Source organism: Pholcus phalangioides, unplaced genomic scaffold, assembly GCF_987345545.1.
Source record: "Pholcus phalangioides strain wild (caught in Gottingen) unplaced genomic scaffold, Ppha-v1.0 ptg000036l_1, whole genome shotgun sequence".
NCBI classification, from domain to species: Eukaryota; Metazoa; Arthropoda; class Arachnida; order Araneae; family Pholcidae; genus Pholcus; species Pholcus phalangioides.
In genome coordinates this window covers 314,123-341,068 of record NW_028301623.1, presented here as the reverse complement: position 1 = coordinate 341,068, position 26,946 = coordinate 314,123, and the positions used below count along the sequence as shown (strand labels likewise).

The following is a 26,946-nucleotide window of genomic DNA, read 5'->3' as shown; positions in this document are numbered from 1 at the left end:
TGATGTGGTCGTCGTCCTATTTTGAAGCAGAAGATATCAATCATATTTTTCTCAGAGATGTATCATATCCTTTTCCCGTCGATGTCGTAATCACCAGACTTCCTTCCTCTGGTTACTATTGTTGTGGTCATTATTATTTAGATAATTTTCGTGCCGTTAGTAATAATGGCGGTGAATTAATTTGGTTGCTAACAAAACCAGTTATCGTGCGTCGTAACGATGGGATGGGCGTCTCAAGCAGCAGCGGACAACTTGTATATGCGGAGAATTGAACGTCGATAAATAGTTAGAGCCGATGGTATGGCTTATTATCTCATCCTCGAGCAAACAGTGAGTAAATATTCATAATCGTTATAATCTATCCTGTTAAGCAGCGTTGTAATTGAAAAATAACAGTCACTGGTCCCGCGGACGGACCCAGTGAATACGAGAACCCACTGTGGTCCGCAGATATCATGACTGGTCTGCTAAATGAAATCTGTTCTGAATAATAATAACCAATTTTCCTAAATATATTATCACTTAAAAGAATTATATGCTACTAATGGAGTGCAAAGGGACGTAAAAACAATTATAACTGCAGTCAAACCTTATAAAACCACCACTATATGGATTATGTGGCTTATATTAGTTTCAGCAATAATATTCGCCATTCAAATGGCTGAGACAATAGAAAAACAACTGCGGATTGGCAACTCTCTCATATAGGAAACCAATGTATCGCTGCAGGGAGGGGGCGACGTTTTTTGCTGATGGTGCCATGGATCACCAATTTTTTTTTTCCTTGGTGGCCTGATTTTATAATCAGTGGTTGGTCCTGGACCAGCCAACCACCGATGATTTCAAATGCTGGCTATGGCTGTCATAATTGCAGCTGTGGTGATCGAGTTGTGAGAGTGACGGACTTACATCACGAGGACCTAAGTTTGAATCCTCACCGCCACACAGTGGTGGTTGGCAGAAGTTGGCTTTGTGTGGTTCTCAGCTTCAAGTTATGAATGCGAGCCAATCATGCTGTTAAAAACAAAGTCTCGTCACAGAGAGCAACAGCCCTACAATGTTACAAATTCCATTCATTATACCTCACTCATGATTTGAAATATAGATGGCAGCGCAAAAACAAATCACAGAATCATATATACACTCAGACTGATACACATGCTGGCACTTCAGGTACAGCTGAATCGGTAGTAAATTTCCCCCAGCGATGCACGAAAGTTGTGCACTAATAGACCTGAGAAAGAAACCAAAACACACGGTACAACTAAATTGTGAGCAATAATTCAGTCTCCCTTAATTATCAAACTTTTTCCAAGAAATGGTAGTGTTTTCTAACAACTCACAATTTCCATCATAAAAGAAATGCTAAACAAGCTTTTACTAAATTTTGAATAGTAAATCCAAGCCTGACAACCAGAACTAGTTCAAATATATAATAAGCGTTTATTCTTTTCCCAAGAAATGAAAGAGTTTAATTAACAAAAGGGGAATGACTTAACTTTTCTACCATCCAAAGGACAAAACTTGCACTTGGCCAAAAATTCTTTTCATTTTGCGGTTTTGTATCTAAAAATAGATTAAATATGCTTTTCGATTCCGCGTTTGACAGTGTCCGTTTTAAAAAGGTTTCCTATTATTAAAAAGCATTAATTATTCACTAAACCAATGATTCTCAATATGGACGTTAACGTCCCGTGGGGGTGGTAGAAGCTACGGGTTATAACAGGAGGCTATGGGTTAATTTCTGAAGAAGGGAGCGATGGCATGAAAAGGTTGGGAACCTATGCACTAGACTACATATTTGTTCAGTTTAAGACCGGGTTCCGTTTCAAACAGTGTCCGTCTTAGGTTTCAATGTACATCCATGAGTTTTAAGGAAAGGTAGAGCAAGCCCTCTTAGAAGCCCGGGGGGGGGGGGGGGGCACGCACCTTGAGTGCTCAAGTGTCTATGTTCAACATGGTGTAGGTAAGATGGACTTTTACTGATGTAGGTACATACACAATATGCATTATATACATTGCGATAATCAGATTTATGACTTGAAAATAAAAGCAATTTTGAAGTAAAGAGTGACAAACGTATCATTTTGTCATTGAGGACAGCTAAATAATATTTTGCAGGAACTGCGAGAATGCTCGTAACCCGTAAAACAGGACATAAGATCTGTGCATGTAAAAATATGTATTATGGCACGCACATCAAACATCTTTAATATCGTAAGTCTCCTCAGCCTCAAATTCCTTGTCCGAAATATCATTTTGCATAGGTGCTGGAACTTGGAGGGCTGAGGAAATTTGAGCCCCCCCCCCCAATAAATTTTAATGGGGGGGGGGGGCTGAGCTTCAAAAATTGATGAATATACAGTGAAAGGTACCATTCTGTCTCCTGTGTACTGGTGTGAGTCCCATGTATATGGACTAATGGATTTCCACCCCCCCTCCCCAATGTTTTCTTCATGTCTGCACTTCTGTTATTTAGTACTGATGAAATATCATCATTGTTGAAACAAAGGTCTATCTTCTAAGAGCCATTTCTACATACTGTGAATGAACCCGTTTTCTGTGAATTCTTTCAAAGCAGGTAATGGCTTCAAGAGTTATCTAAGTCTCACTAAAACCAAAACTGAGCTTGCCAGATGAACGATTGGGGAGGGGGAGGAAATTCAACTCCGATACATTATTCCATCCTATACGTAGGATTGTAACATGGGGTTAACATTAGCCAAGGTCACTATTACGTCACTAAAAGAGGAGGCGGGACTAAACAGGCAAGGGACACAAAATACTCTAGTGTGCAATAGGTCTATATGTTATGGTAAATCTGATAAAAAGGTTATTATGCATATATGCATTATGGCGATTATGTATAATCGCCAATCGCCTCTGTAAGTTTGATAAATTTTTCACCTTTACCTGTGATTATGCATAATGCTCAAGTATCGTTGGTCAATTTGATAAATATTTGAAAAAGTTTCATTTTTACGGGTGAAAATACATAATACCCAAGTGTGCCTGGCTAATTTGATTTAAATACTTGAAATTTATCGCTTTTACCAGTGATTATACATAATCACCTTCAGGGAAAGATTGGCTTCAGGGATTGTGACACCCCCTTAAATCAGGGTAGGTCATACATACTAGAAGCATCTGGGAATTTTTTCATATTTATCAAATTCATGAATTACACTAGGATATTATACATAATCACCGGTAAAAGTATTTAAACTATTTATCAAATTAACCTGGTACGCTGGGGTATTATGTGTAATCATCCATAAAAATTATGATTCTTTTAGTATTTAATGATTCTTTTAGTATTTAATGATTCTTTTAGTATTTAATGATTCTTTTAGTATTTACCAACAATGCTTAGGTATTATGCATAATGACAGATAAAACGGAAAAACTTACAGAGACGATTGTCGATTACATATAATAACCTATTTATCACATTCACAGTAGCATATACTTTATGCTAAAACATTATAAGCCCCTTGCCTATTTAGCCCCACCTTGTCTTTTAGCGACGTAACAGCGATCTTGGGCCAATGAGTTTAACACCATGTTAAAATCCTATGGATAGAATGGAATAATGCGGCCAGGATTACACTGTAAAATTTTGATAAAAGATCTTGTATAAAACTTGAAAAAAACACAACCTATGTAACTGATATGCTTATTGGTTGTTTTTCTTTTATGAAGTTTTTTCAAATTTTATGAAAGACTTTTGATAACACTTTTATAGTGTAATCCCCCCCCCCCCCGGTCTATGTAAGAAATGGTGGGTTGATCGGGAATACACATACTTCTGCTGTGTTTTTTTCAGCTAGTCGAGTTACATGATATAACAAAACTATATATTTTCTTTTCTTATGTTTGTCATTAGTGAATAAATGTTGTGTTGTGTGTGCGTGTGCCATCAGCGAAAGATAAGAAATATGCCTAAAAACAAAAGCATACAACACTACTTTCAAACAAGAAATCACATTTTAAATGCATTATGTGATATGAATCATATAACATTGGTATTGAGAGTTGCATTAAAAAATCTTTTTTTTGTAGACATCGTAGAAAATGCCGCCTCCACCCCCGCCACCTCCCCCATCGCAGCCTGCGTTGCCTGTGAATTCTGGACCGAAAGATTCTTCAGCATCGAGTACTGGCAGAAATGCACTGCTGTCTCAGATTCGCAAAGGTGCGAAATTGAAGAAAGCAGTCACCAATGATAGAAGTGCTCCATTGGTTGATGGTAATCAAATTTCAAAAAAAAATTTTTTTTGCTTTAGTTCTAATATTTCTTTGTATTTTATTTTCACGTATTGTGAGTTCTGTGCAGAGTAGAAAATTGAGTTATTTATTAATGCAGGACTTGACTAATCAGGGGAATTGGCTTCCAGCCAAATTTCTTTGGAGTAAAGCAAGGTTTCTAACCAAGAAATTTTTTTCCTGAATAATTTTTTTCCTTCAACTTTTTTAAAGCTTTAATGGACCCCCTTCAATGAAATGAAGAAATAGTTAATGTAATTAGACAATTTTGTGTTATCTTTGGACTCAATTTTGCAATCTCGTACAGAACATTTTATACGAAGGTTTCCAACTTGCAGCGAAGATGAATTTAAGAAAGAGAGAAAATTCAACTGCCCTTGCGGGGAAAGTGAACCCACGTCCTCTCACTTGTCAAGTGAGTGCCGTAGACTACAGTACTAAACAGACTACTTTCTCTTTTTTCTAAATTCATCTTCACATCAGCCAGCTGTGTATCAGCTGGTTGATGTGATCAGCCATCACATCACCATGGCGACTTGTCACCGGGGATTTGTCAAACTATGTCCAATATGTGCATTACATGTCTAAAAAATGACTTCACGTGAAATAAATATTTCTATCACTATTATCAGTGTGCAAAATAAGGTATAGAAAATTCATTTGATGGCTTCTCGTGATCTAGGTTTGAACCCTGTTGGCAGCACAGTGGTGGTTTGCTGAAGTTGGTTTTCTGCAGTTTTCCAACTTCTCTCCCATTTGCCAGTCTACCATTCGATAGTCTGTAGAGAGCAGGCAGTCCTTCGAAATGATACCTACATGACATGAAAATTCAAGCATTTACCATCTTTACTTCAAGATATTGAAGACTGATGATAGCAGCATTGGCAAGAACACGAAACAAGCTCAACTATCACAACATAAACATTTTAGGGCCATGTGTATACATCAGGGTCAAACAAATTGCAGTCACCATGGCAACTGGGAAATTTTCCAATTTTCCAGTTGCCTAAAATTTTCTAAACGTGGCTGCTAAATTGGAGTCTGATTCATTACATACTGTAATGAAATCAGAAAATTTTGTATTGACCTCAGACTCCTATTGATTTCATGTATCTTCGCCGTGCAAACAATCATCATCCATCTCTATCCTAAATAATGTTTTCCTTTACTTTTTCCATATTAAAAGATGATTGTTTGCTCGGCGAAGATACATGAAATCAATAGGCTTTCTGGATATTATGCCATGGTGAACAGGGAAAAAGTATTGTTTCTCTCCACTGAGAATATACATCCTACCATCAATCATTACATTATCATTGTAGCATTTTGCTAAAGCTTTTCCCCCAATTTTCGCTTTTTTGCGAAAGGAATTTTTTATCCAGCTTAAACCCTGGAGTGCGACATAGTGAATGAGTGCAGAAAAAAATATGTGTGTTTCTCTATGAATAAAATAAGAATTAAGTCTACCAATGTAATTGTTATAGTTTAAATATTTATAAGCTAAAAAATGACAATCACGACATCTGTTAATGAGGGAACCGGTCCAGAGAAAAAAGTAAAATGAATATAAGAAGCATTGGTGTGCATATTTCAAGATCTTCCCAGACTTTCTGTAATACAGTGGTACTTCGGTTAACAAGTGGTTTGATTAGCGAGCAATTCGCATAACGAGCAAAAATTGTGAATAAATTTTGACTTGTTTAAGGAACGATGATTTGCGTTATGAGCAAAAATTTTGTGTTTTGTTTGTTTATTTTCATGTTATCACATTTGAGCTGATAGTTTTTGCTTTCGCCTACACACGAGTTATGGAATTGTGGGTAATATTTTCCTCTACAGTCTCCGGTAAGTATGGGTCACTCGGAATATTCACACACATGCAAGGGCGAATATTTATGATATGGAATTAGATGTAGCATTGTATGTATGTATAACTGTAGAACGGATTATCCGAGTTTCCATTATTTCCAATGGGGAAGTTTGATTCGAATAATGAGCTATTCATATAACGTGCACATTGGTGGAACTTCTACCTCGGGCTCAATACTGTCTTATTTCCTTTGTAATTTCATCCTGCAGTGTATAATAGTTAAGATTTTTCCTCGTGGATAGATGTATTCAGTCAGCCCATCATGTGGTTTCCTGAATCATGTGGGGGATGGAAGTCTGTTGTTTTTCAGCACAACCGCAAGACAAAATTTTCTTTTAGTTTTTTCATTCATTTCAAAGTAGTGTGAAAAGACAATCACATGGTTTTTTTTGTGCGTATTGATTTTATCTCTTTTCAGGAAAATCCAAGCAAAGCTCTGACCATGTTAGTGAAGATGGAAATCCAAGTCCAAGACCAGGAGCAAGGAGTTTCAGTGGCAGTCAGAATATGCTTGCTGGTTTGTTTGCTCAAGGAATGCCTAAACTTAAACCTACGAATAGTTCTTTTTTGCAAGGTGTGTTAGAAATGCTTTTTTTTTTTTTTATTGAATCCCATTCATTTAACTTTGTTTTCACAATTTTTAAACTAAATTTATGTATGCACGTAAGCTTATGTATAGTTGAACATTCTATTTCATCATCTATAAATTAACAAATTAGCAGACAAAATTATCTGCAGTTTTCGATGAAATATTTCCAAATTATCTTGAATAAGAGTGGGAAAAACAGTGTGGCAAAATACTTGTTACTTGTGCAGGAGCGGTGTGTAAATTTATGAAAATAAGTAATTTTTTTACTTAAAATTTTTTATCTAGCTTACTCAACCATCACTCGCGCTTAAATTGTAGATATCATTTACATGGATTTGTCCATTCACACCTATCTATGATTTTTGTAGTCCCAGGTTGAGTTTTCTGCTTTCAAACAGTGGGAAGCGACCTTATCCTGAGGTGTGGAGGAAGAGTCTTCAACCCATGAAAAAATTTTAAAATACATGAGTAATTTTGAAAAATTAGTTCTGAATCATAGTCAACTTAAGCAAGATTTAGCCATTTGGTGTCGAGTTAGGGAGTTTTTCCCATTGAATTTAGCGGTGCGTGCCAACAACAGGAATGATAAATATAGAGTTATCAAGGTTCTACTGTATCTTGTCAGTGGGAGTGTTAATAATTTTTGTATTTTTTCATACTTCACGTTTATGCTTATGTCAGCTTATGCTAGCAATATATAATTTGTATTCAGTAAAATTTTTTGCATTTTAGCTCAATATTTTTATTTCTATTTACAGGTGGGGCATACAAAAGTCAGTTGGATCCGAGAGAAACAATAAAACAGCGATCGATGAGTAAAAGCTGTAATGATTTAGGTTCTAATGGTCCTGTTCAAAATCTGCCATCACCCGTTACATTGAAGGGGAAACAATGGCCTAAAGTAGATGGAAACTCAAAAGCCAGCAGTACTCAGAGTTTGAATTCTGATGAAGTAATTTCCAAGAAAGATTTTTCAAATACTCAATCAGGCAGCAAGCACTCGGGTTGTCCACAGCCACCCCCATCAACCATGAAACCAAATTTTGAGACTTCAGATAAAACATATCCAGTTAGAAGCTTCCTTCACAATGATGAGATAGGTGGATCAGAGCCAAATTTAAATATCAACATCAAGCAAAAGTCAAGGCCTTTGCCCCAAACACCTTTGCGCATGGTTAATGGTAATGGGGCCGCTGTAAAGCCTGCAGTTAATTGCAAAAGCTTTGAAGATAGTGATGTTCCGAGCAGTACGCCGACAAATAATAAATCAGAAAGTGTTGCTGAACGTTCTCTGAAATATAGTACACTTAAGAACACGAGTATGCCTAATAACTTAAATGGCAGAGTCTTTGCAAACACAGATTCACCATCACCAGTTGCACCAGTTCGAAGGTATAACAAAACTTCACGTCCTGTGAAGCCCTCAGTTGCTCCTCCACCTGCGCCTGTGAGGTCACAGACATCAGGTTCTTCATCTTATGTTCGTCAGTCTGGAACTCTTCGAGCTCCGCCACCACCCCCTCCTATCGTATCTCCTCCCCCAGTTCCTTGCCCTATGCCACCACCTCCTCCCCCAGTTGTGTCTCCACCCCCTGTTCCTCGTCCTCCACCGCCACCTCAGCGAAATCAAAAGTACACTATAACGCTGAACAGAACTAAAAAGGCTTCAAAAGATTGGGCTGATAAACAAGATAGCATTGGTAATTCATGTATAAAAATTTTAATTCCTTAATACATATTTATATACAGTGAATTGTTTTTACATTTCAATGCTTTCTTTAACATTCTATTCACCATGTATTTATTGCATATTTTTCATGCCTATCAATTTATTAACTTCACTCTTAAAGAGTTATAAATGTAGTCTATATAGAGAGTTTTTTTATGTTACCTAGGTAATGCAAAAAATATGCACTGAACGTTTATCATCTTTACAGTGGTTCTATTGCAGTTCTAAATTTAATTTCCTACAGAAAATAATTTCTTATGAATATTATAGTTGTCTGTTATAAGATTTACGTAGATTAAGTTTGGGGGGGGGGGGATGCAAAAGAATTCAAAGGAAATATATTAAAAAAATTTTCCTCTGTATCAAAATTAAATATTAAAAATAATTATAAATAATGTTACGAAGGGTAGAAATATGAAAAGGCATGTGAGTGCATGTAACGCACACATGGCATGCGATTGTTCTAATAGGAGGAGATTATATGGACTTGGACAGAATTCAAAGAGAAAAGACGTGTGTTTGGAGGCTGCTATAGGTTTAGCAGGAATTCTAGTTGATATAAATAAAAACATTCCTTTGTTCTAAAATCCTTCTACTTGTGTTTTCACGCATCGTCAAGTCCCCGGCGAAGAAGAACCTGGGAGAGATTGAAACAATATCTGTACCGAAATCAGGACTCTCACTTGTCCTACTTCTTTTAACCAAATCCTGTCAACAAAATTTGTTTGATCTTAATTGAGGAGAGAGAATTGTGTGTCTATCTATTGCCAAATAATACAAATGTAGTAGATTGCAATTAATGATTCTGCCAAAGCAAAAATTGTATTATTTTTCAGGTTATTTGGGAGGGTGTATGTAGACCATTTGGTTTATTAATTTCATTTTACTTAGTTTAAGGGTTCAGAAAATGGAGTAATCATTAAAAACTTCCGTCTGTGTGGATGGAAAAAATAATTTTGTATTTACTACTTCATGGTCTTGGGCGGTAACCAATATTCATCATTTGAAATTATGGTGTACATTTTTTGTATAAATAAAACAACAGTTTACATAACAAACCAGTTGGGTACGTAGACCTATTCTAGGTTTGTAGCATTTAATTGTCTTCTGTAGTTTTAGGGTATGCAGAAGCATAAACAATATTTATAATGCTCAGCAAAGAGTTAGAAATGAAAGCACTTACTACAATGGCATATTGAACAGTAAAATGTAAAGAAAACCCTTTAAAAAAACAATGGGCAATGCAGTAAAACCATCTGGTTCACCTTGACTTATTTACATTTGACCTTGTAATTTACACATTTTGCATTGTGCTTTTGAAAGTGATCTCGAAAAAGTGTCATTCTTAAAAAACTTACACTGGTCTTTATAATTTGCTGTGCAATGTCGAAGAGAGTTGACAGACTGGACTGTGAAACACCCCAGAAAAAAAAGAATGTGCTATATATTGTGAGGGAATAAAAAGTGTGTGTGTTAGTACACTGGTTTAATCAAAAATTGTTTTTGTTACAAAGTCCTTTGTCATTTTGCTTTGACTCGAGTCAACCTTATAGGATACTGAAATAGTGCTATAATTTTTTTAATTAAAAATTTTTTTTGAGGGATTTGTTTTTTATATTATGCTATGATTATGTTGTCTGAGGGTTATCCCTCCCCTGTTTTACTTTCAGTCCTATTTTTTCTAATTTTGTGAGTGGGAGCCCTGAAAAATAGAAGTGAGAGCTATAAAAAAAGCAAGATTCATATAACTGTTTGAAATAAAAACACAAAGTTTATTTTTAACAGGATATCACAAATGCCATTTTTCAAAAGTAGTCTTTTTTTGTTATTTGAGAAAATTTCAAATTCAGTTATGCGTACATATTGCCTTTAATTAGTCCTTCAGCATATAAATGACATTCTCAACAGTATATAATTACAGTCAACACTCGATTTTACCAGCATGCTCTTTTCTACAAACCTGTTCTCTGTCCTAGACAGCATGCCATAGAGCTAATGTTAAAATCCACTCTATTTTAGGAACTATAATTTCTGTTTATTTTCTAGTTTACGCGGCGAACTTGGTATTTCTAATAGCTGCTTTCAGAGTTTTTCCTAACCAAAAATAAACTTCAAAACCTCTCAATTCTTACTTTTTTCTACTTGCCTTAACACTACGACTGGAATTTCAAACTATATAGGATAACTGTAGTGGTCATTTTTATTGCTAAAGGAAAAAAAAGAATCAACAAAAATTATTTTTCTTTACCAAAACTTCTTAAAACTGCCTACTCAATCGCTTTGACTTATTTTTGCAATAAACCCTTGTTCATGGAGCCTACTAATTTTTTTTAATTTTAGAAAAAAAGTCTTGTTATGACAAAGACTAGTCCTGTGTTTTGTTACTTTAAAAAGAAGTTTGATGATGATTTTTTCAGCTCTTGTAATTAATTTGTGGCTTCATTTTCACTTGGTAGTTCAGTGACAAGTTTTGAAGTATAATACACATGAAAAATTTATGAAGAGATTGCATGTGCAGAATTAAAAAACAGGGAATAGCCGTCAAATCCTGAGTCATGTAAAATACATGTATTTAATGTATCAATTCCATTTGTATTCCATGCATCAATTTCCATTTTGTGTGTGCATTGTACTGAATGCCTAGATTTTTTTCTGCCTACCAACTGTAAAATTATATTTTTGCTTAGTTGAAAGCATGATATGTGGTAAAATAATAGTTCTCCACATCATCAAGCAGGGGCCCTAAACTGGGATCTTTGTTGGGGCCCAGTGTCCCCAACAAAGATCCCAGTAAAAAAATATCCCAGTAAACTAAGTAAAATGAAATTAATAAACTAAATGGTCTACATACACCCTCCCAAATAACCTGAAAAATAATACAATTTTTGCTTTGGCAGAATCATTAATTGCAATCTACTACATTTGTATTATTTGGCAATATATAGACACACAATTCTCTCTCCTCAATTAAGATCAAACAAATTTTGTTGACAGGATTTGGTTAAAAGAAGTAGGACAAGTGAGAGCCCTGATTTTGGTACAGATATTGTTTCAATCTCTCCCAGGTTCTTCTTCGCCGGGGACTTGACGATGCGTGAAAACACAAGTAGGAGGATTTTAGAACAAAGGAATGTTTTTATTTATATCAACTAGAATTCCTGCTAAACCTATAGCAGCCTCCAAACACACGTCTTTTCTCTTTGAATTCTGTCCAAGTCCATATAATCTCCTTCTATTAGAACAATCGCATGCCATGTGTGCCTTACATGCACTCACATGCCTTTTCTTATTTCTACCCTTCGTAACATTATTTATAATTATTTTTAATATTTAATTTTGATACAGAGGAAAATTTATTTAATATATTTCCTTTGAATTCTTTTGCACCCCCCCCCAAACTTAATCTACGTAAATCTTATAACAGACAACTATAATATTCATAAGAAATTATTTTCTGTAGGCCCCTATAGTAAATTAATAGTGTGAGGAAGCAAATTATAAGAATCATCTTGAGCCCAAGCTGGAGCAGGAAAATTTTTGTGTCCACGCTTGAAGTAGTCCTGCATGTATGGTGATATAAAAAAAAGTAAAATTTTGTTTTTACAAAAATAGAACAAGGTAGGTATGTTTCAGTTATAGAAATGAATGAATTCCAATGATAAATATTATTTGATAAATGAGAATTATTTGCAACTTAGAAGAGATTCATTTTCTCTACAGGCTCTGCATCTGGTAATGATGGCCCTGGAATTACTCTAATTCTGAGGGGTCTACTAGCATTTTATTTTGGGCTTGAAATCAATTTAACTTTGATGTAGTTATTGCAAACTTTAATTAAAATAGACGGATTAAGTGCAACCATTTTTTCAGCTAGTTTTGAACTTTTAATACCTTAGTTTATGGTTATTTTTTCTTCCTTCCGTGAATTATAAATGCCTTTTTTAGTGCCTATTTTAGCCATTTTTAGTGCTTTTTTGCCTGCCTATTTCGAACATTTTCAGTGCCTGAACTTCCTGGCTCTAGTCATGGAAAATGAAAATTATTTTCGTCAAGTCAATTTGTACCAGCAAATGCACTGCAGTAGAAGCACAAAGGTCCATAAAAATGCTGAATAAATTGAATAAGGTACAACGATGATCATTTTCAAAGGTGTGCCTTTGAAGGGTACAAAATGTGTACTGAAGAAAAGCAAACACCAAGATTTGTTCCCTCAATATCTATGTTCGCATAAGAAGACTGTCTATTTCAGTGTATTTTGCAATCAGTGAAATATCATTAAAGTTACTGCTACCATCGCTCCAAGTAGAATTTAATTTTACCACTAAACTAAGAAACCTAGAACATTTTTATATTTTAAGAGTTTTAACAAGATGATAGTTCATGAAATTTCAACAACCTCAGATTAAACTGTTTGGGTGTAATCACCTGTCAAAGTAGCTTTGCAGTCAAAATGACCACTTTTGTTGTGCTAGAGTTAAGAGAAATTGGGGGTTAGAGAGTTCAACATTTTGCCATCGCCAATATGCTGATGTTTTGGAGATACCTACCACATCTTCATAGATAAGATCTTATCAATATCCAGTGTTGAAACATGCCAGGAAGGGTTCTCCATGCCCTATTAGGGTGAGCCAATTAAAACTTGAGTGTCATGGAGGAGGATTGGATTGTTGGTTGGGAATGAATATGAAGTGAAGATGCTTTGACAACATAATTCACTCTTTGTACATTATGAATCTTGCAGCAAAATTGAAACATTATCTTCATTAAATTTGATGGACTCATATTTGCCAAAATGTTGGGAGGAAGCGGACAAATATAAATGATTTGAGAAAAGCCTGTTCTACAGGACCAAAAATGCTTGGGGTGGGTGGGATGTGACAGACATCATACAAGGGTTGTTGCAGGTTTTTATAAATTGATTTTTCAGCACAATGAATAATAGCTCTTTAGCAAAATATATACCAGATGAAAATATCTATTTTAAAAATGCATGATTTTTGATTTTAAGATACATGGTTTTTTATTTTAAAATTTTTTAATTGAAACAAAATTCCTGTAGCATATTAAGTAGTTTTGTTAAATATAGGTATAAATTTTTGTGTTGCATAAAATTTGCATGTTAGTTCATTACATTTTTTGCTCTTTTGTTCTAGACTCTTCCCAAAATTTTGAAGCCCGTTTCCAGTTCAAAGACATTTTGGAATGTCCAAAGCCTGACACTTTCTGCAGTAAGGCTAAAACATATCCCAGTGAAAGTAAGTAATTACATTGGGTTTAGTGAAATGACAAATTTTTGTAAACATACCATGGCATGCAAAAGCAGTTTTGTGTGGATTTGTAATTCTGTGGTGTTTGGTCAGAACATGATAACTTCAAAATCTCATTTTTGAGATATAAGCATTTTCATTGTCATTAAAAAACCAAAAATAAAACATGCACACAAATACAAATGAAAATATCATACATCAGCATGTTGTTTAGCCATATGCATGCATTTGCGTATTTATCTCACTTCTAATTAGTTATAATTAGCAAGACTTACTTTTAGATCGAAAAGCCATTTTTTGGAGATATCATGTTCTGACCAAACACCACAGAATTCATTACAAGTATGGGAGATTACCCAAAAGTAACCAGAATCGCCTTACAGTAAGCGAAGCATCAGTAGTATGTGGTTCTCCCACTAGGTGAGCATAAACATAGTCATTTCTCCTGAGCCAATGTGCCAAGTGGCGTTGCTTGGGAAGGTTGTATTTGGCATCTGTGAATTTTTTTTTCATAGTGACTGTTTAGCTTTTTTTTTATTTTTGGTTATGGCAAACGTACCTGAACAGTGCAGAGCTGTGAAGTTTTGCTTCTTGCTCGGAAAAAAAAGCAGTAGAAACTGTTGAGATGTTAGAAACAGTTTACAGTGATGCTGCTATGGATAAAACTTCAGTGTACGGATGATTCCCAGTTTCAAAGAAGGTGAAATGTCAACTTTTTTTTTTCTTTTTTTCCAACCGAGCACAACTCAGGTCTATCGCCATAGGCAATTTACTACCTAGCGAGTTGTGCCGGAATTGTAACGGTGTGTACCTAACAGTCTGAGTGCGTATCTAGTGTTGTGTATGATTTTTCAGTGCTGCCATCTATATCTCAGAAGTGAAGTGAGTGATGTGTAGTGACTGATATTTGTACTGTTAGTAGGACTGCTGCTCTCTGTGGCGAGACTTTTTAACGGGGAGATCGGCTCGCATTTGCGCCTCGAAGTTGGGAACCACAGAAAACCGTGAAATGTCAACTGATGATGAAGCTAGATTAAGCCATCTATTAAGGTTTTGCAACAGTGTACACAGAAAAGACGAGATTGGGGAGGGACCGTCGACTGGCTTTTTGCATCATGACAATGCTCTGTTTCAAACTTCCTTCACTGTGCCCAATTGTTGATAAGAAACAATATGATCCCAGTGTCCCACTTGTTCTCCCCAGCATGACTCAACCCACATGGGTAAGGGACTTGTATCCCGGAAGGGACAGAACCCAGGTCTTGTCTGACAGTGTCCCACTTGGCCTCTTCAATTTTTTCTGCTACATGTTACTGCTTTATTTGTATGGATGAAGAGGGACCTGTGAAATGAAAGTGTTTCGCCAACATGGATAAGATGAAAACAAAAACGCCACTCTCTGGCATCACAACAAATGAATTAAAAATTTTTTTTTGGACAATGGAAGAAAAGACTAAGTATATTAGCTCTAATGAATAATGAAGAAGGCTTTCAAGGGAATTGAAAAATTTAGTAAAAGAAATTCCGTTACTCTTGTCCCCCCCTTCGTATGTGTGTATAACATATATTTAGTATAGCGTTAGATAGCAAGTAGGCTTCTTTTCAGTTGTGTTTTTATTAAATTACATTTATTTATGTCTTCCCCCCCCCCAAGTAAGAGCAGTTGCTGTTGAATATCTCATTCATTAGCTTGAATGCAACCCTGCTCTTTGTTATCTCTAACAACATTGATTTATTTTACTTTATTCTAAATTTACTCAGTGATTGCAGATATACTAGTATACAATTATTGTGGCTCGAAGCAAATTCTGTTACAATTTAATTTTTGTTTGGTAGCTTTTATTGTTCAAAGTATTTCCAACAGTTTTTCATTTGCATGATTAGAGTTTCAGATTTCTTGTAAAATATAGAAATTGAAAGAAAAATTCCTTTTTTATTAATTGTAGTGTAGAAGCATTCCTGCCTGTAGCTTATTAAATTCCAGCCTAAACTGGAGTGATGGCTTAAATTGGCAATAATTGATAGAGACTGGATTGTGTGTACTGTTAAAAAAATGAAGTAGGCAAACACTGGTATATAGAAATATCAATACCTAATCAAATTTTTAATGTCAGTTTGCATTTCTGCATTAGTACACTGCTGGCCACCGTAAATGCAACACCCTGAAGGAAGCATGCAAATAATATGAAATTTACAACATGCAATAGCGGAGGTGAGATATGCAAATGATTAGAATTTCAGCGCAGACACACATCATGTGCGCCTGTGGCGCCACTTCAAAGTGTTATTGAAGGCTTGGAGATTTCGACGATTTGAAGTATGGCAATTGTGTTTTTCTTGTGGTTTTTTGAAAAAAACGATCAACTATGCCTCGTAGAAAACAGCGATCATCTTTTGATCAAGTATCCGAGTTCGACAGAGGAAGGATAGTGGCCTACCGAGATTGTGGATTATCTTTCAGGGAAATCGGTAGTCGTGTTGGACGAAACCAAACAACTGTAATACGGATATGTGATCGTTGGATGCAGGAGGGTACGACGGACCGACGTGTTCGATCGCATCCACCTCAGTGCACCACTTCACGTGATGACAGGCGTATTGTGCGTATGGCAGTGACGGATCGCTCAGCCACATCACGAACCATAGCACAACACATTCAGTCTGTACCGCATCATCCAGTGTCTGCGCGTACCATTCGACGCCGTTTACACAGAGTGGTCTGTCCGCAAGACGTCCATTGCTTCGTCTACCCTTGACGCAGAACCACAGACGTCTCCGCCGCCAATGGTGCGATGAAAGAAGGATGTGGACGGCACAATGGAATGAAATTGTCTTTACTGACGAGTCACGCTTCTGTCTGCAACACCATGATGGTCGGATTCGAGTCTGGAGACACCGTAGAGAGAGGATGCTGAACAGCTGCGTTATGCACCGCCACACTGGTCCTGCACCGGGTATTATGGTATGGGGCGGTATTGGATATCACTCTCGCACTCCTCTAGTACGCATTGCCGGTACTTTAAAAAGCCAGCGCTACATCTCCGAGGTGTTGGAGCCAGTTGTCCTTCCTTACCTTCAGGGCTTGCCCACAGCCATATTTCAACAGGATAATGCGCGACCACACGTGGCACGCATTTTCCAAAGGTTCTTCGTCAATCGCCAGATTGAATTGCTTCCCTGGCCAGCTCGCTCTCCGGATCTTTCGCCAATAGAAAACATGTGGTCCATGGTTGCTCAACGATTGACCCAGATTACATCCCCAGCTGCCACACCAGATCAACTTTGGCAATGCGTGGAAGCTGCTTGGTCTGCTGTACCCCAAGAACACATCCAAAGTCTCTTTGAATCAATGCCGAGGCGTGTGGCAGCGGTGATCTCCAACAATGGCGGCTACTCTGGCTACTGATTTTGGCAGGAACCACACTTCACAGAAGTCTATAAATTTAATCATTTGATGCTTGGTCAACATGTTATCTACAAAATAAATATTGTTGCGATATCTCTTGTCTTTCTTGGTGTTGTAATTTGGGTGGCCAGCAGTGTAGGTATCATCTTTCTAATGTATGTTGTGTTGAAGGGGATAGAAAAATTGTCCTCACCATAGCATTTTTTCCATGAAATTCCTGGAGTTGACAAATTGGAATTCCCAATAAGAAATAAATACAAATACAATGCCACAACAGGCAAAATGCCCAATGAGGTGACTATATATATATGATAAAATATTATACAATGCCCATAAAATGTATTTATGGTTGTCTTATTCCAAGTATGTGTAGAGCTTCTCGATTTAACCTAACATGTTTATCGTATTTCTTTTTAAATGTGTCACAATTGTGTTAGAATTTACTACCTCCGAGGATAAGCTATTCCATTTATTAACAATCCTATTAGAGAAAAATTCCCTGCGACACTGGTATCCCCTTGTAAAAGCAGTCGATTGACGCTGTACTAATAATTCATGGTCCATCCTAACCATCCTGTTGAAAATTTTGAACACTTTGATCATATCTCCCTGACAACTGCATTCATCCAATGTAAATATATTGTAAAAATGAAGTCTCTTTTCATAACTCAAGCCCAGTGTGCCAATAAGGACACACGTAGCTCTTCTCTGCACCCCTTCAACCAAGTCTACGTCCCTGTATAGGTTGGTCTCCAAAACCTTACAGCATACTCCAGTCCAGAGCGAATTAAGCCTCAGAAAAGCATGTAGTGCTGCCCGCACGATGGCGCTGGCGTATCTTCCCAGCTTGTATAATTATTAGTGTATTTTCTGCTAGTGGCATCACAATGAAAATCGGGAGTCAAAGGCGTCTGGCTCGGTTTGTTTATGGTTGATGTTGTCCTACTCACCGACGCGCGTGTCTGTGTCTCGCCATGCACGGGCCACATTTTTCTCTACCAGCATTTACGTTTATATTGTGTAAATATTATCCGTTGTAAATAAAGTGTAAATATATAAACGAAACCATTTCATAGATCAACTAAAAGCAGAAGAATGACTTTAGGACATAGTTTCCCAAACTTTTTATTCCCCATCGCTTCCTTCATCAGAAAATTTTTTCTCTTATTGCCCCCAACTCAAGTGAACCCATAGGATCCTATGTTGAATTTGTAGCTTCTATCGCCCCCTCGACCATTCCATCGCCCACAAGGAGGGGTGATATTGCCCACTTTGGGAAACACTGCTTTAGGAAAACGCGAAGAGACCTTTTTGAAAATGAAACCAAGCATTCTATTCAATTTTTTTTACCACTGCTGAACAATGTTCAGATTTTCAGAAAACCTAAACTGCTCTGCAATGAGAATTCCCAAATTGGTGACCCCTAGTTGCAGCGGGGATAGTGACTAGTTACACCATTCTCAACTCAGAGAAACGTGGGTTGTTCAAACCAAAATGAGCAACCATGCACTTGTCAACACTAAACGTCATGCTCCATTCATTTGTTCGTGCTCCAATCCTGTTCAAGTTGTCTGGAGCAACTCCCTATCGCTTTGCTTCCGGGCTACTCCCATTAGCTTCACGTCATCTGCAAATTTGCTAGCAATCCCATCAATACCCTGCCTGATTGAGTTTATTGATGAAATGTGAAAAAAAGTATAGGGCCAAGGACACTTCCTTGGGGAACTCCACTTGTGACGCCTGTCCAATCAAAGTATTCCCTGTTCACCATAACTTGTTGTGACCTATCTCTTAACCACGATTCTATCCAATGCAGTAAGTTGCCCCCAATCCTAATCTCTAACAAAGAATGAATACTATATTCCAATGAGAGATTTTTCTTTTTCAATTTTTGTCAAAAATGCTCGCTGAGAAGCATAAATTTTGAACAAAACAAGCCGGATACAAAATGAAAATTATTGCTTTTTTGAATCATTTTCACTCGCAGTGGAGGCTACATCTTTTATGGATAGGTGTAGCTGTTCTTTAGTTTCATTTCATTCAATTTTCAGATGTAGGATATACTGAGTGAACTCGACCTAATCTGCTAAAGGAAAAGAGGATGATAGATGATTCCAAGTGGAACATGAAACACCATAGCAACCCTGTACTATCACAAACCATTTTCAAGTTATGGTGCATAATGGATTATGGAAGGGAATGTGCTGAGTCTGAAGAAAACTGTGAAGTTTCTGAAAGACCTAAATGCAAACTAGGCACATATTTGGAAAGGGCAGAAAAAGTCTTATAAGTTGACATCATTTGTATTGGGATATCTTGATTTACTTGCAAGCTATGAGAGCTGGAAATTGAAAAAGTGCAAAATGGAATTGTCTCCAAAATCTGTAGTCGCAGATTCTGCAAACACCCTTCTAGTTGCAATTGGTCATATTTACCAAAAACTTTCCATTTTCCACTTTTTACCATTCCACCAGCTTTCAAAATAGCCTACAACAAACCATGTCATATTGTAGTTCAGGAGAAATTTAATCTTTTGTTTGCAATACATAACTGAAATCTGCATTCGTAGATATTTGGCGACAATTCAGAATTGATCTTTATTAATGTCTACTTGTGAAATATGATATATTGAGACTAAAAGTCTGAATTTTTCCTGAACTTGACACATGCAATTTGTTGTGAGCTTTTTTCAAAAGCTAGTGAAATTGGAAAAATTTTTGGTAAATGTGGCAATTCAAAATTTCACTTCATTTTTTTAGTGCTTGTATCTTGCTGTTAAATCAAGATATCCTGATAGAAATGGTGTCACCTTATAAGATATTTTCTGCTCTTTTCAAATATGTGCTTAGTTTTGATGTAGGCCTTTCAGAAACTTCACAAATTTTTGGTTTTTTGACACGTCACATTTCCCTTCTGTAATCCATCATTCACCATAACTTGGAAACCATTAGAGATAGAATAGGGCTGCTAAGGTGCCCCAAAGCAGAATGTGCCGAAATTTGCGACGTACGTCGCAGATCAACCAGTGCTGTTGCAGAACAATCTGGAAGAATTTTAAGAATAATGTAGAAAAATGCTATTATGTATATGCAAATTTTTACCGCAGAACATTTTCAGTCAGCTGAAAGCTCGTTGCAGAACATCGCAAAACATTCTGCTTTGGTGCTAAGGTGTTTCATATTCCACTTTGGCTCACCCCCTTTCATTTGACAGATTAGGCGCAGTTTACCCTGAAGGTTCTGTTAAGCTTAATTGGAACTAAATATTCACACGATTGAAAACTTCACTCTGAAGTCTCTGGTTCTTTTTGGCAAAATATTTTAGCTTGTGATACTGGTTATTGTTATTGAAAAAAAAAATTACTATAATGCAACAATGTGTTTTGAATGAATCAATATTTTTAAGTAAATTTTCATGTTTTTTTTTTATAGTTGCAAAGATGCAATCCCGTAAGAAAATGTGCCAACCTCCCCCAAATGCTCCACCTCCTCCTCCTGTCAATCATTCCAGAGCTTGAAATGTGTGTTGTAGGCTTATATATGTATGCTTTCTACATTCCTTATTTTTTTATTTTTTTTATTCTTTAGAAATTTCTAAGCTTAACCATTTTCGGTGTAAAAATTTCCATTTTCGTTCCATTCTTTTCACTGGATTTATGTTATATGTATTCATGGTAATGATATCCATTCACGTCGTCAAAATTTATAATCAGTATTAAATTATTGTGTGTGGTGTATTGAAAGTGCCTGGTGTATATTACTTTGTTTTTCTACATTATGTGACAATTTGTGCCATTTGTCTGATTGCAATCAGAAAGTTTTTTTAATATTTGTTTGTACTTTGCAACTTTCTGATAATTTTTTTCCTCCCAATATTTCTCTAAAATCAGTTTTATACTGTATAAATTCATGTAACTGATGTTACTTTAGTGTCAGCCGTAGTGTTAGATCCTTAAATGAATTTCTTTAGTGCTCTTTGTTAGGATGAGTATCTATTGCTCTTCAAGTTGGTTAAATATTAGAAACAAGAGTTTTATTTAAGGTGTATTTAAATCAACCTGTCAACTTTTAAACATTTTAATGAATAAAAACATTCACAAAATTATGTTCGAAAAAGCGTGATAATGTATGAAGATGTATTTAATTTTATTCCTCTTGGAGACAAACAGCTTTTCCTTGTAAAGTCCATTTTGGCACTAATATCCAGAAAATATTTGTCTTTGATATTGTAACAATTAACCTACTGGTTTTGAAAGTAAAAATTTACATTATAGCTAATGGATTTTTGATCAGTGATGAAATACTTTTTTATTGAACAAATATATTGGAAAAGATTGTATTTTACTAAAATAAATGGAAGCAAAATTGCTGCTTTTTTATTGCAGAAAAGTCAAGTCAGAAAAGTGAAGCTAAAAATGCTGTATGAGAAGTATGTGCCATGAGTTGTGCTTCATGCGGGAAAACAAAATTTTTTATATAGATGTGAAAAATTAGTGAATGATAAGACACTCTCGTTGATTGTTATTCAATTGACCCTATTAAATATTCCTGGAACTAGATCCAAATACCTTTTGTTAAGAATGAAAATTTTATGAAATGAAAAGTGTTAAAAAAATTGTTAAAGAATTGTTGTACTTTTGCTCACATGATGAAATCTTGGCAAAATTTTCTATAGTCTATTTTAATATGTGTTTTTTTAAATGTAAGTATAATATATATATATATATATATATGTATATAACAGTTATATCATGAGAAATTTTATGGTGAACATGAGGTTTTTATTTTTGTATAAAATATTGTAGGAATTAAATTTTTTATCACTGGATTTGTAGATATATTGACTGAGTAATTCTGTTAGTCTAAATTATGCAGTAGATTGGATAAGACAGACACTGAACACATTTTCCCTGTTTAAGAAGGCTCATTTCCAGAGTCTGATTTTATTTCCAATTCAGAAATAATTCCTGTTTGTGAAGCTTCTAGCTAAATATATTTTTACTTTATGGTCTTAATGACAATATTTTATGCAACATCCACTGTATATATTTATATATATAGTGTCTTGAAACTGAAAAGAATGCTGATGGAGAATTTTCTAGAAGTAGAGGTTTTTTTTACGTAAGAAAAGAAAATATCAAAAATGGCAAAAACTTAAATTGATAAAAACTAAAAATGCCATATATTATATTTTTATAACATACTAATGAAATTATTGGTTAAGTTGAATATATGTTTCAATCACCCTATATGCAAATACACTAAAATATGTTTGAATTTTGTGTGTGAAATATGCTCACTTTCTGGTCCTGCGCTTGCCCCCCCCCCCCCCCCCCAGCAGTTACAACCCTGCTAGCAAAAACTGCAAATATTTTGGGCTCTATCTTCCCAGTTTGCTCCAGTAAGTGGTGCAGCGTTTTTACATCATGTTTGGAATTTTTCACTGTCACTTTTTTTCGAATTCCACTGGAGCATCTTCAACTGTATTTTCACACCCTAGTTGCTATACGCTCAAGAATTTTGGTATCAGTTAAGGGGCTAGTTTATAGTGAACTATCCATTTCCACAAAATCAGAAAATGAAATTTTGAGAGTGCAGTGATCATTAGTAAAATGTTCTAAAATTTCATCTATATTGTTCTGGGAATCATTGAAATTCAAGTGAACCATTAGATCTGATCTTTCATCACCAAGATGACTAGTTCGGAATCCAGCGTTCTTGAAGCAATTTTGGCTGACTTTTTGCCATGCTGAACAAGCCATCCACACTGTATCCTCCCCATCAATCATAGAATGCGCCTATGATTGACAAGATCCATCAACAGAATGGGTTAGAATAATCTTTGCTCATATCAGTTTCTTTCACCTCTGGGAAAAAGGCAGATTTACGTTGAAAAAAAAAATAATTTCAGAGTTTTCTTTTTACTATCATTGTGGCTTGGCCTTTGAGATAGTTTTTCGAACATTACTTTGAGACAGAAGTGAAAATTCATTGTTTAGTTCAGTAAATGCAAGGATTTGTTTTTCATTTTTCGTGTTATAGAGTTTTTCAAGAAATAGTTTTGACTCTATACAGTTTTTTTTTGGATATATGTTTTTTTAAATTCACTCCACTATTCTCTTGATTGTGGATAAGTATGTGCCCAAGGTGTTTACCCTTCACATAGAGCATGTTGGGTTTTTAAAAATTAAATTTTAATTATTTTAATTCTGACTGATGTGAAGTTTCATATTCAGTTCGGTACGTTTTGCTGTAATTTAGGAAAATAAATAAATGTTGATAGACAACCAATAAGAATTCTGGTACATTTGTATTATATTGTATGTTTGGGTAAATTAAATACTTTTGTGTGTAACAAACACAGCCTTCAAGTGCAAAGGATCAAACTCACTGATTTGTGGCATTGTATTTATCATAGTCAGTGTTTTTGATGACTACTTAGTTTTCACATAATTATCGAAGACTTAATATTGAGATCAAAAGTACAATTGTTAAATCAATTTGTGTAACAAGTATGACTCTAATAATTGATTATTTTTATGCATATGTAAATGTAATGTCTTTAGTGTTTGCTAGTACAGAAAAAGGAAAAGTTACATGGTATACATGGCCCGGTGAAAGCATGTTAGTTTGCTTTCAGTCGAAGGCATATACAATAGTTTGTTTGAACTAGAATTAACATCACTGTAATTTGCTATAATTAGATGAAGCTTGTGGTGTAACAATGCATTTTCTTATTATGAATATACCTGAGGGAATTTCCATCGAGAATCTGGGAACCTTCATCAGTCTATACTGTGTGTTGTTTTATGGAGTTTTTCCTACGGATCAAGAGTGATCTGAAAGTAACAATAGTAGGATGCAAAAAAAAGGTTCTTTCCTGTATGCAGATATACACATATGTGTGTGCACATAGTATCGTAAAGTTTATATTGGAAACAACGAAACAGACATTTTTATCCTAGATAACTTTCATGGTGATGATACCTATGGAACTCGATATAGCCTAGCTATATAAAAATTATTTTTATACGAAATTGTCATCTTGCAATTTTTTTGTTAGTGACTTGAAATGTTCATTATTTATGAGTTGGGCTAAAATTTTTTTATATTTACTAAATTATGTAAATTTTTATTTCATGAAATATATAATTTTGAATTTCACATCTAAAAACAAATGTTAATCTAAACTTTATTGAAGGTGCCTAGTCAATTTTATTTTGATGTGTGACTGTTTTTTTTTCTTTGCTTTTTTTGTATGGTGTTATCAGATATGGTATACTCCATTGCATATTCCATTATATACCGTGTATATATTTCTTAAATGTGTTTGCGTGATTATAAACATACTTGAGTTAAGTTGAGTGTAGTCTTTTAATATGATATTTCATTGATTTAATGAAATAAGAACAAGTCATCTATCTACATGATCATTCCTTTTTATTTATCAAATTTGGTGTGGTGTGTGTGATTTTATTTTTGTTGAAGCGTCAGATAAAAATATCAATATTCAATAGGTATGAGATTATAAAAAATATATGTTTCGTTGAAATGAATTTTTGATCATCAAACAATTACACAGTTCTTTTGAGTAGATGACTAAAATATTTTGTGTCAAGATAATAATCGCAAATGCATTTTCCCAAAACATTTTTCTTTCAAATTTAAATTTAAGAAAATTTACTGAGCCAAAGCCAGAGATCGCAAACCCATTTGGGTGATCAAGTCAGTCAACTGGATGAGTGTTAGCCACTGGCTCTATTCAGTAACATCCTGTGCATGTGTGGGCCACATTCCATGAACCAAAACATACACTGGAGAATAAACAATAAACATTTTTACTGCATAGTGTTTATGCAAACAGTTATAGGTATTGCTTAAAGTGTAAATGTATATATTTTTTCTAATTTTGAAAATATAACAAGTTCTGAAATTAAAAGAATAACACTAAAACACTAAGTGAGCCAGATACAAAGCTCAAGTGGGTTTCCTTTTTGCGACTCCTCTTAAGAGCTATATAGTCATGTGTATTTTAATCGAAGAATGCTAATGCAGACTGTGAAAATGTTCTATTGCTTTTTTTTTTTTTGGTTGAAAAATCTGACTGAGAAGAAAGGTTTTTAGAAGTTATAATGATTTTTATATCCTGAATTGTTACTTGAATTATGCATAATTTATATACAGTTGAACCCTATTAAGACACAGTAGAAGAAACGCGAAAAACATTTCATACTATCTAACAAAATAGTGATTTGATTATGAAAAGAGGCTTTGGAAACAGAGTATGTAATAAAATGGTTGTCATAAATAGCTGTTAAATGTTCTCAAATCGATAAACACACGTGCTGTAGTAAGTAGATATACCAGACATTCATATATAATTAATCAAGATTGAAAAAAATTACAAACTTGTGTGGAGCATTGCTAAATTGAAGGGCTTGCATCATGAAAGATTTTGCTCTATTTTTGGCACTTTTGATGTAAATCCACTTTCTTGTTTATAAAATATATATACTTTCTTCGTTTGGAGCTAGTCAAAGGTAACTCCAGCAGTTAGATCCTGAGTTTCTTTATAGATAGAGATCATAGCCACACAGATGGTATATATGTTTGGTACTTGGATGACAAAAAATTGGAAGTGAGGCTCTTCCTTTGCCCAATGGAAGAAAAATGCAGCTATTCCCTTCTTGCTGCAAGCCCTTCAGTTATGAACTTATGACTTCAGAAAGGGCAAAGGCGGTATCACCCATAATTGAGTTGTCCGTTACCCAAGAGTTGCTTCAGCAGAGAAATTTCAAAAGCATAATCTTGATTTTCTTATTTGAGGATAATGTTCATTTTGTCTTAACCAAGAGTTCATTGTTTACATGTTTATAATAAAGATATTAATATCATTGTTACACACAGGACAAACATTTAATTCCTATCAAGCAAGTATAATAAGATTCGTTTTAATGAGGTTCAACTGTATATTTTATGTAGTCAAAAAAAAAAAAATTATAGTTCTCTAAATATTTTATACATTTATATCTTTGTGTATTTAAATAAATGTATAATTCAGTATAATATGTGAATTGAATGATTCCAGTCGTTATTCTCAGGAACTTTCATTCCAAGAAAATTCCGCTATGAATGTTGATGTGAATGTTTGGGTGCCTATGAATAGATAAAGCTAGTGTACCATACCCACTGCTCAACAATATCTTGGTTTTTAATCCTTGTCAAATAATGCTGATGTTTCTTTGTGTGTACAGACATATAATACAAATACATATATTCCCTTTATATTCATCTTACATATCACAGATTTCTGTATGACTTTTTAGGCTTGTGTAATCATATTACAAACATTTATACTCTTAGTAATCAAGGCGTGTTTTATATATTATATTCTGGTTATATAGAATGAAAGATATAAGTATGTATTGGAAATTTTTTAAATAAAAAAGATTTAGGTTTCTATTTAAAATTTCTAGTATTTTGCATGGAAATTCTTTGTGAAAGGTATCATGCGTCAGTGTGCTGTTAGACAGAATGTGTGAAAATGTGTGCTTATTTGAGTTCACTGAACAAATTTTTTCCCCCTTGATTTTATAGAGTTCTTCGTTTTTCTGTGAATGCATTACAGGTCACCACTAAAAACATTGTACCAATCCACTCATTTTTAGCTGAAATAGGGAGATAATAGTATACAAGGGGGATTTCCATAATTCCCTTGCTGCATACTTCCAATTAGAAAAAATATTAAAATTAGGTATATTAATAAGATAAGTCATCCTTGTTGTAAAGGGTTGCATAGTTATTGAATTATAAAAATTAT

At 35.0% G+C, this 26,946-nt stretch overlaps 1 protein-coding gene across 4 annotated transcripts; it reads left to right on the top strand.

The window, feature by feature from the left end:
• On the top strand, window positions 1-26,581 carry LOC149065953 (uncharacterized). 4 transcript variants are annotated; one of them, XM_089253285.1, is made up of 7 exons: window positions 1-330; window positions 4,063-4,249; window positions 6,555-6,710; window positions 7,484-8,425; window positions 13,608-13,709; window positions 20,559-20,647; window positions 21,512-26,581. In XM_089253285.1, the coding sequence occupies exons 2-6, from the start codon at window positions 4,075-4,077 to the stop codon at window positions 20,642-20,644; spliced, it is 1,461 nt and encodes a 486-aa protein (XP_089109411.1). In that variant the 5' UTR covers window positions 1-330; window positions 4,063-4,074; the 3' UTR covers window positions 20,645-20,647; window positions 21,512-26,581. The 4 variants fall into 4 exon arrangements, with proteins under 4 accessions (XP_089109411.1, XP_089109409.1, XP_089109412.1 ...); XM_089253283.1 differs by having other exon boundaries at window positions 20,559-20,668; XM_089253286.1 differs by lacking the exon at window positions 20,559-20,647.
• The last annotated feature ends 365 nt before the right edge of the window (window positions 26,582-26,946 follow it).

Coding starts and splice junctions, on each gene's coding strand:
- LOC149065953 (XM_089253285.1), top strand. CDS start 4,075: ATGCCGCCTCCACCCCCGCCACCTCCCCCATCGCAGCCTGCGTTGCCT. Junction 6,711..7,483: donor GAATAGTTCTTTTTTGCAAG/GTGTGTTAGAAA, acceptor TTCTATTTACAG/GTGGGGCATACAAAAGTCAG. Junction 8,426..13,607: donor TGATAAACAAGATAGCATTG/GTAATTCATGTA, acceptor CTTTTGTTCTAG/ACTCTTCCCAAAATTTTGAA.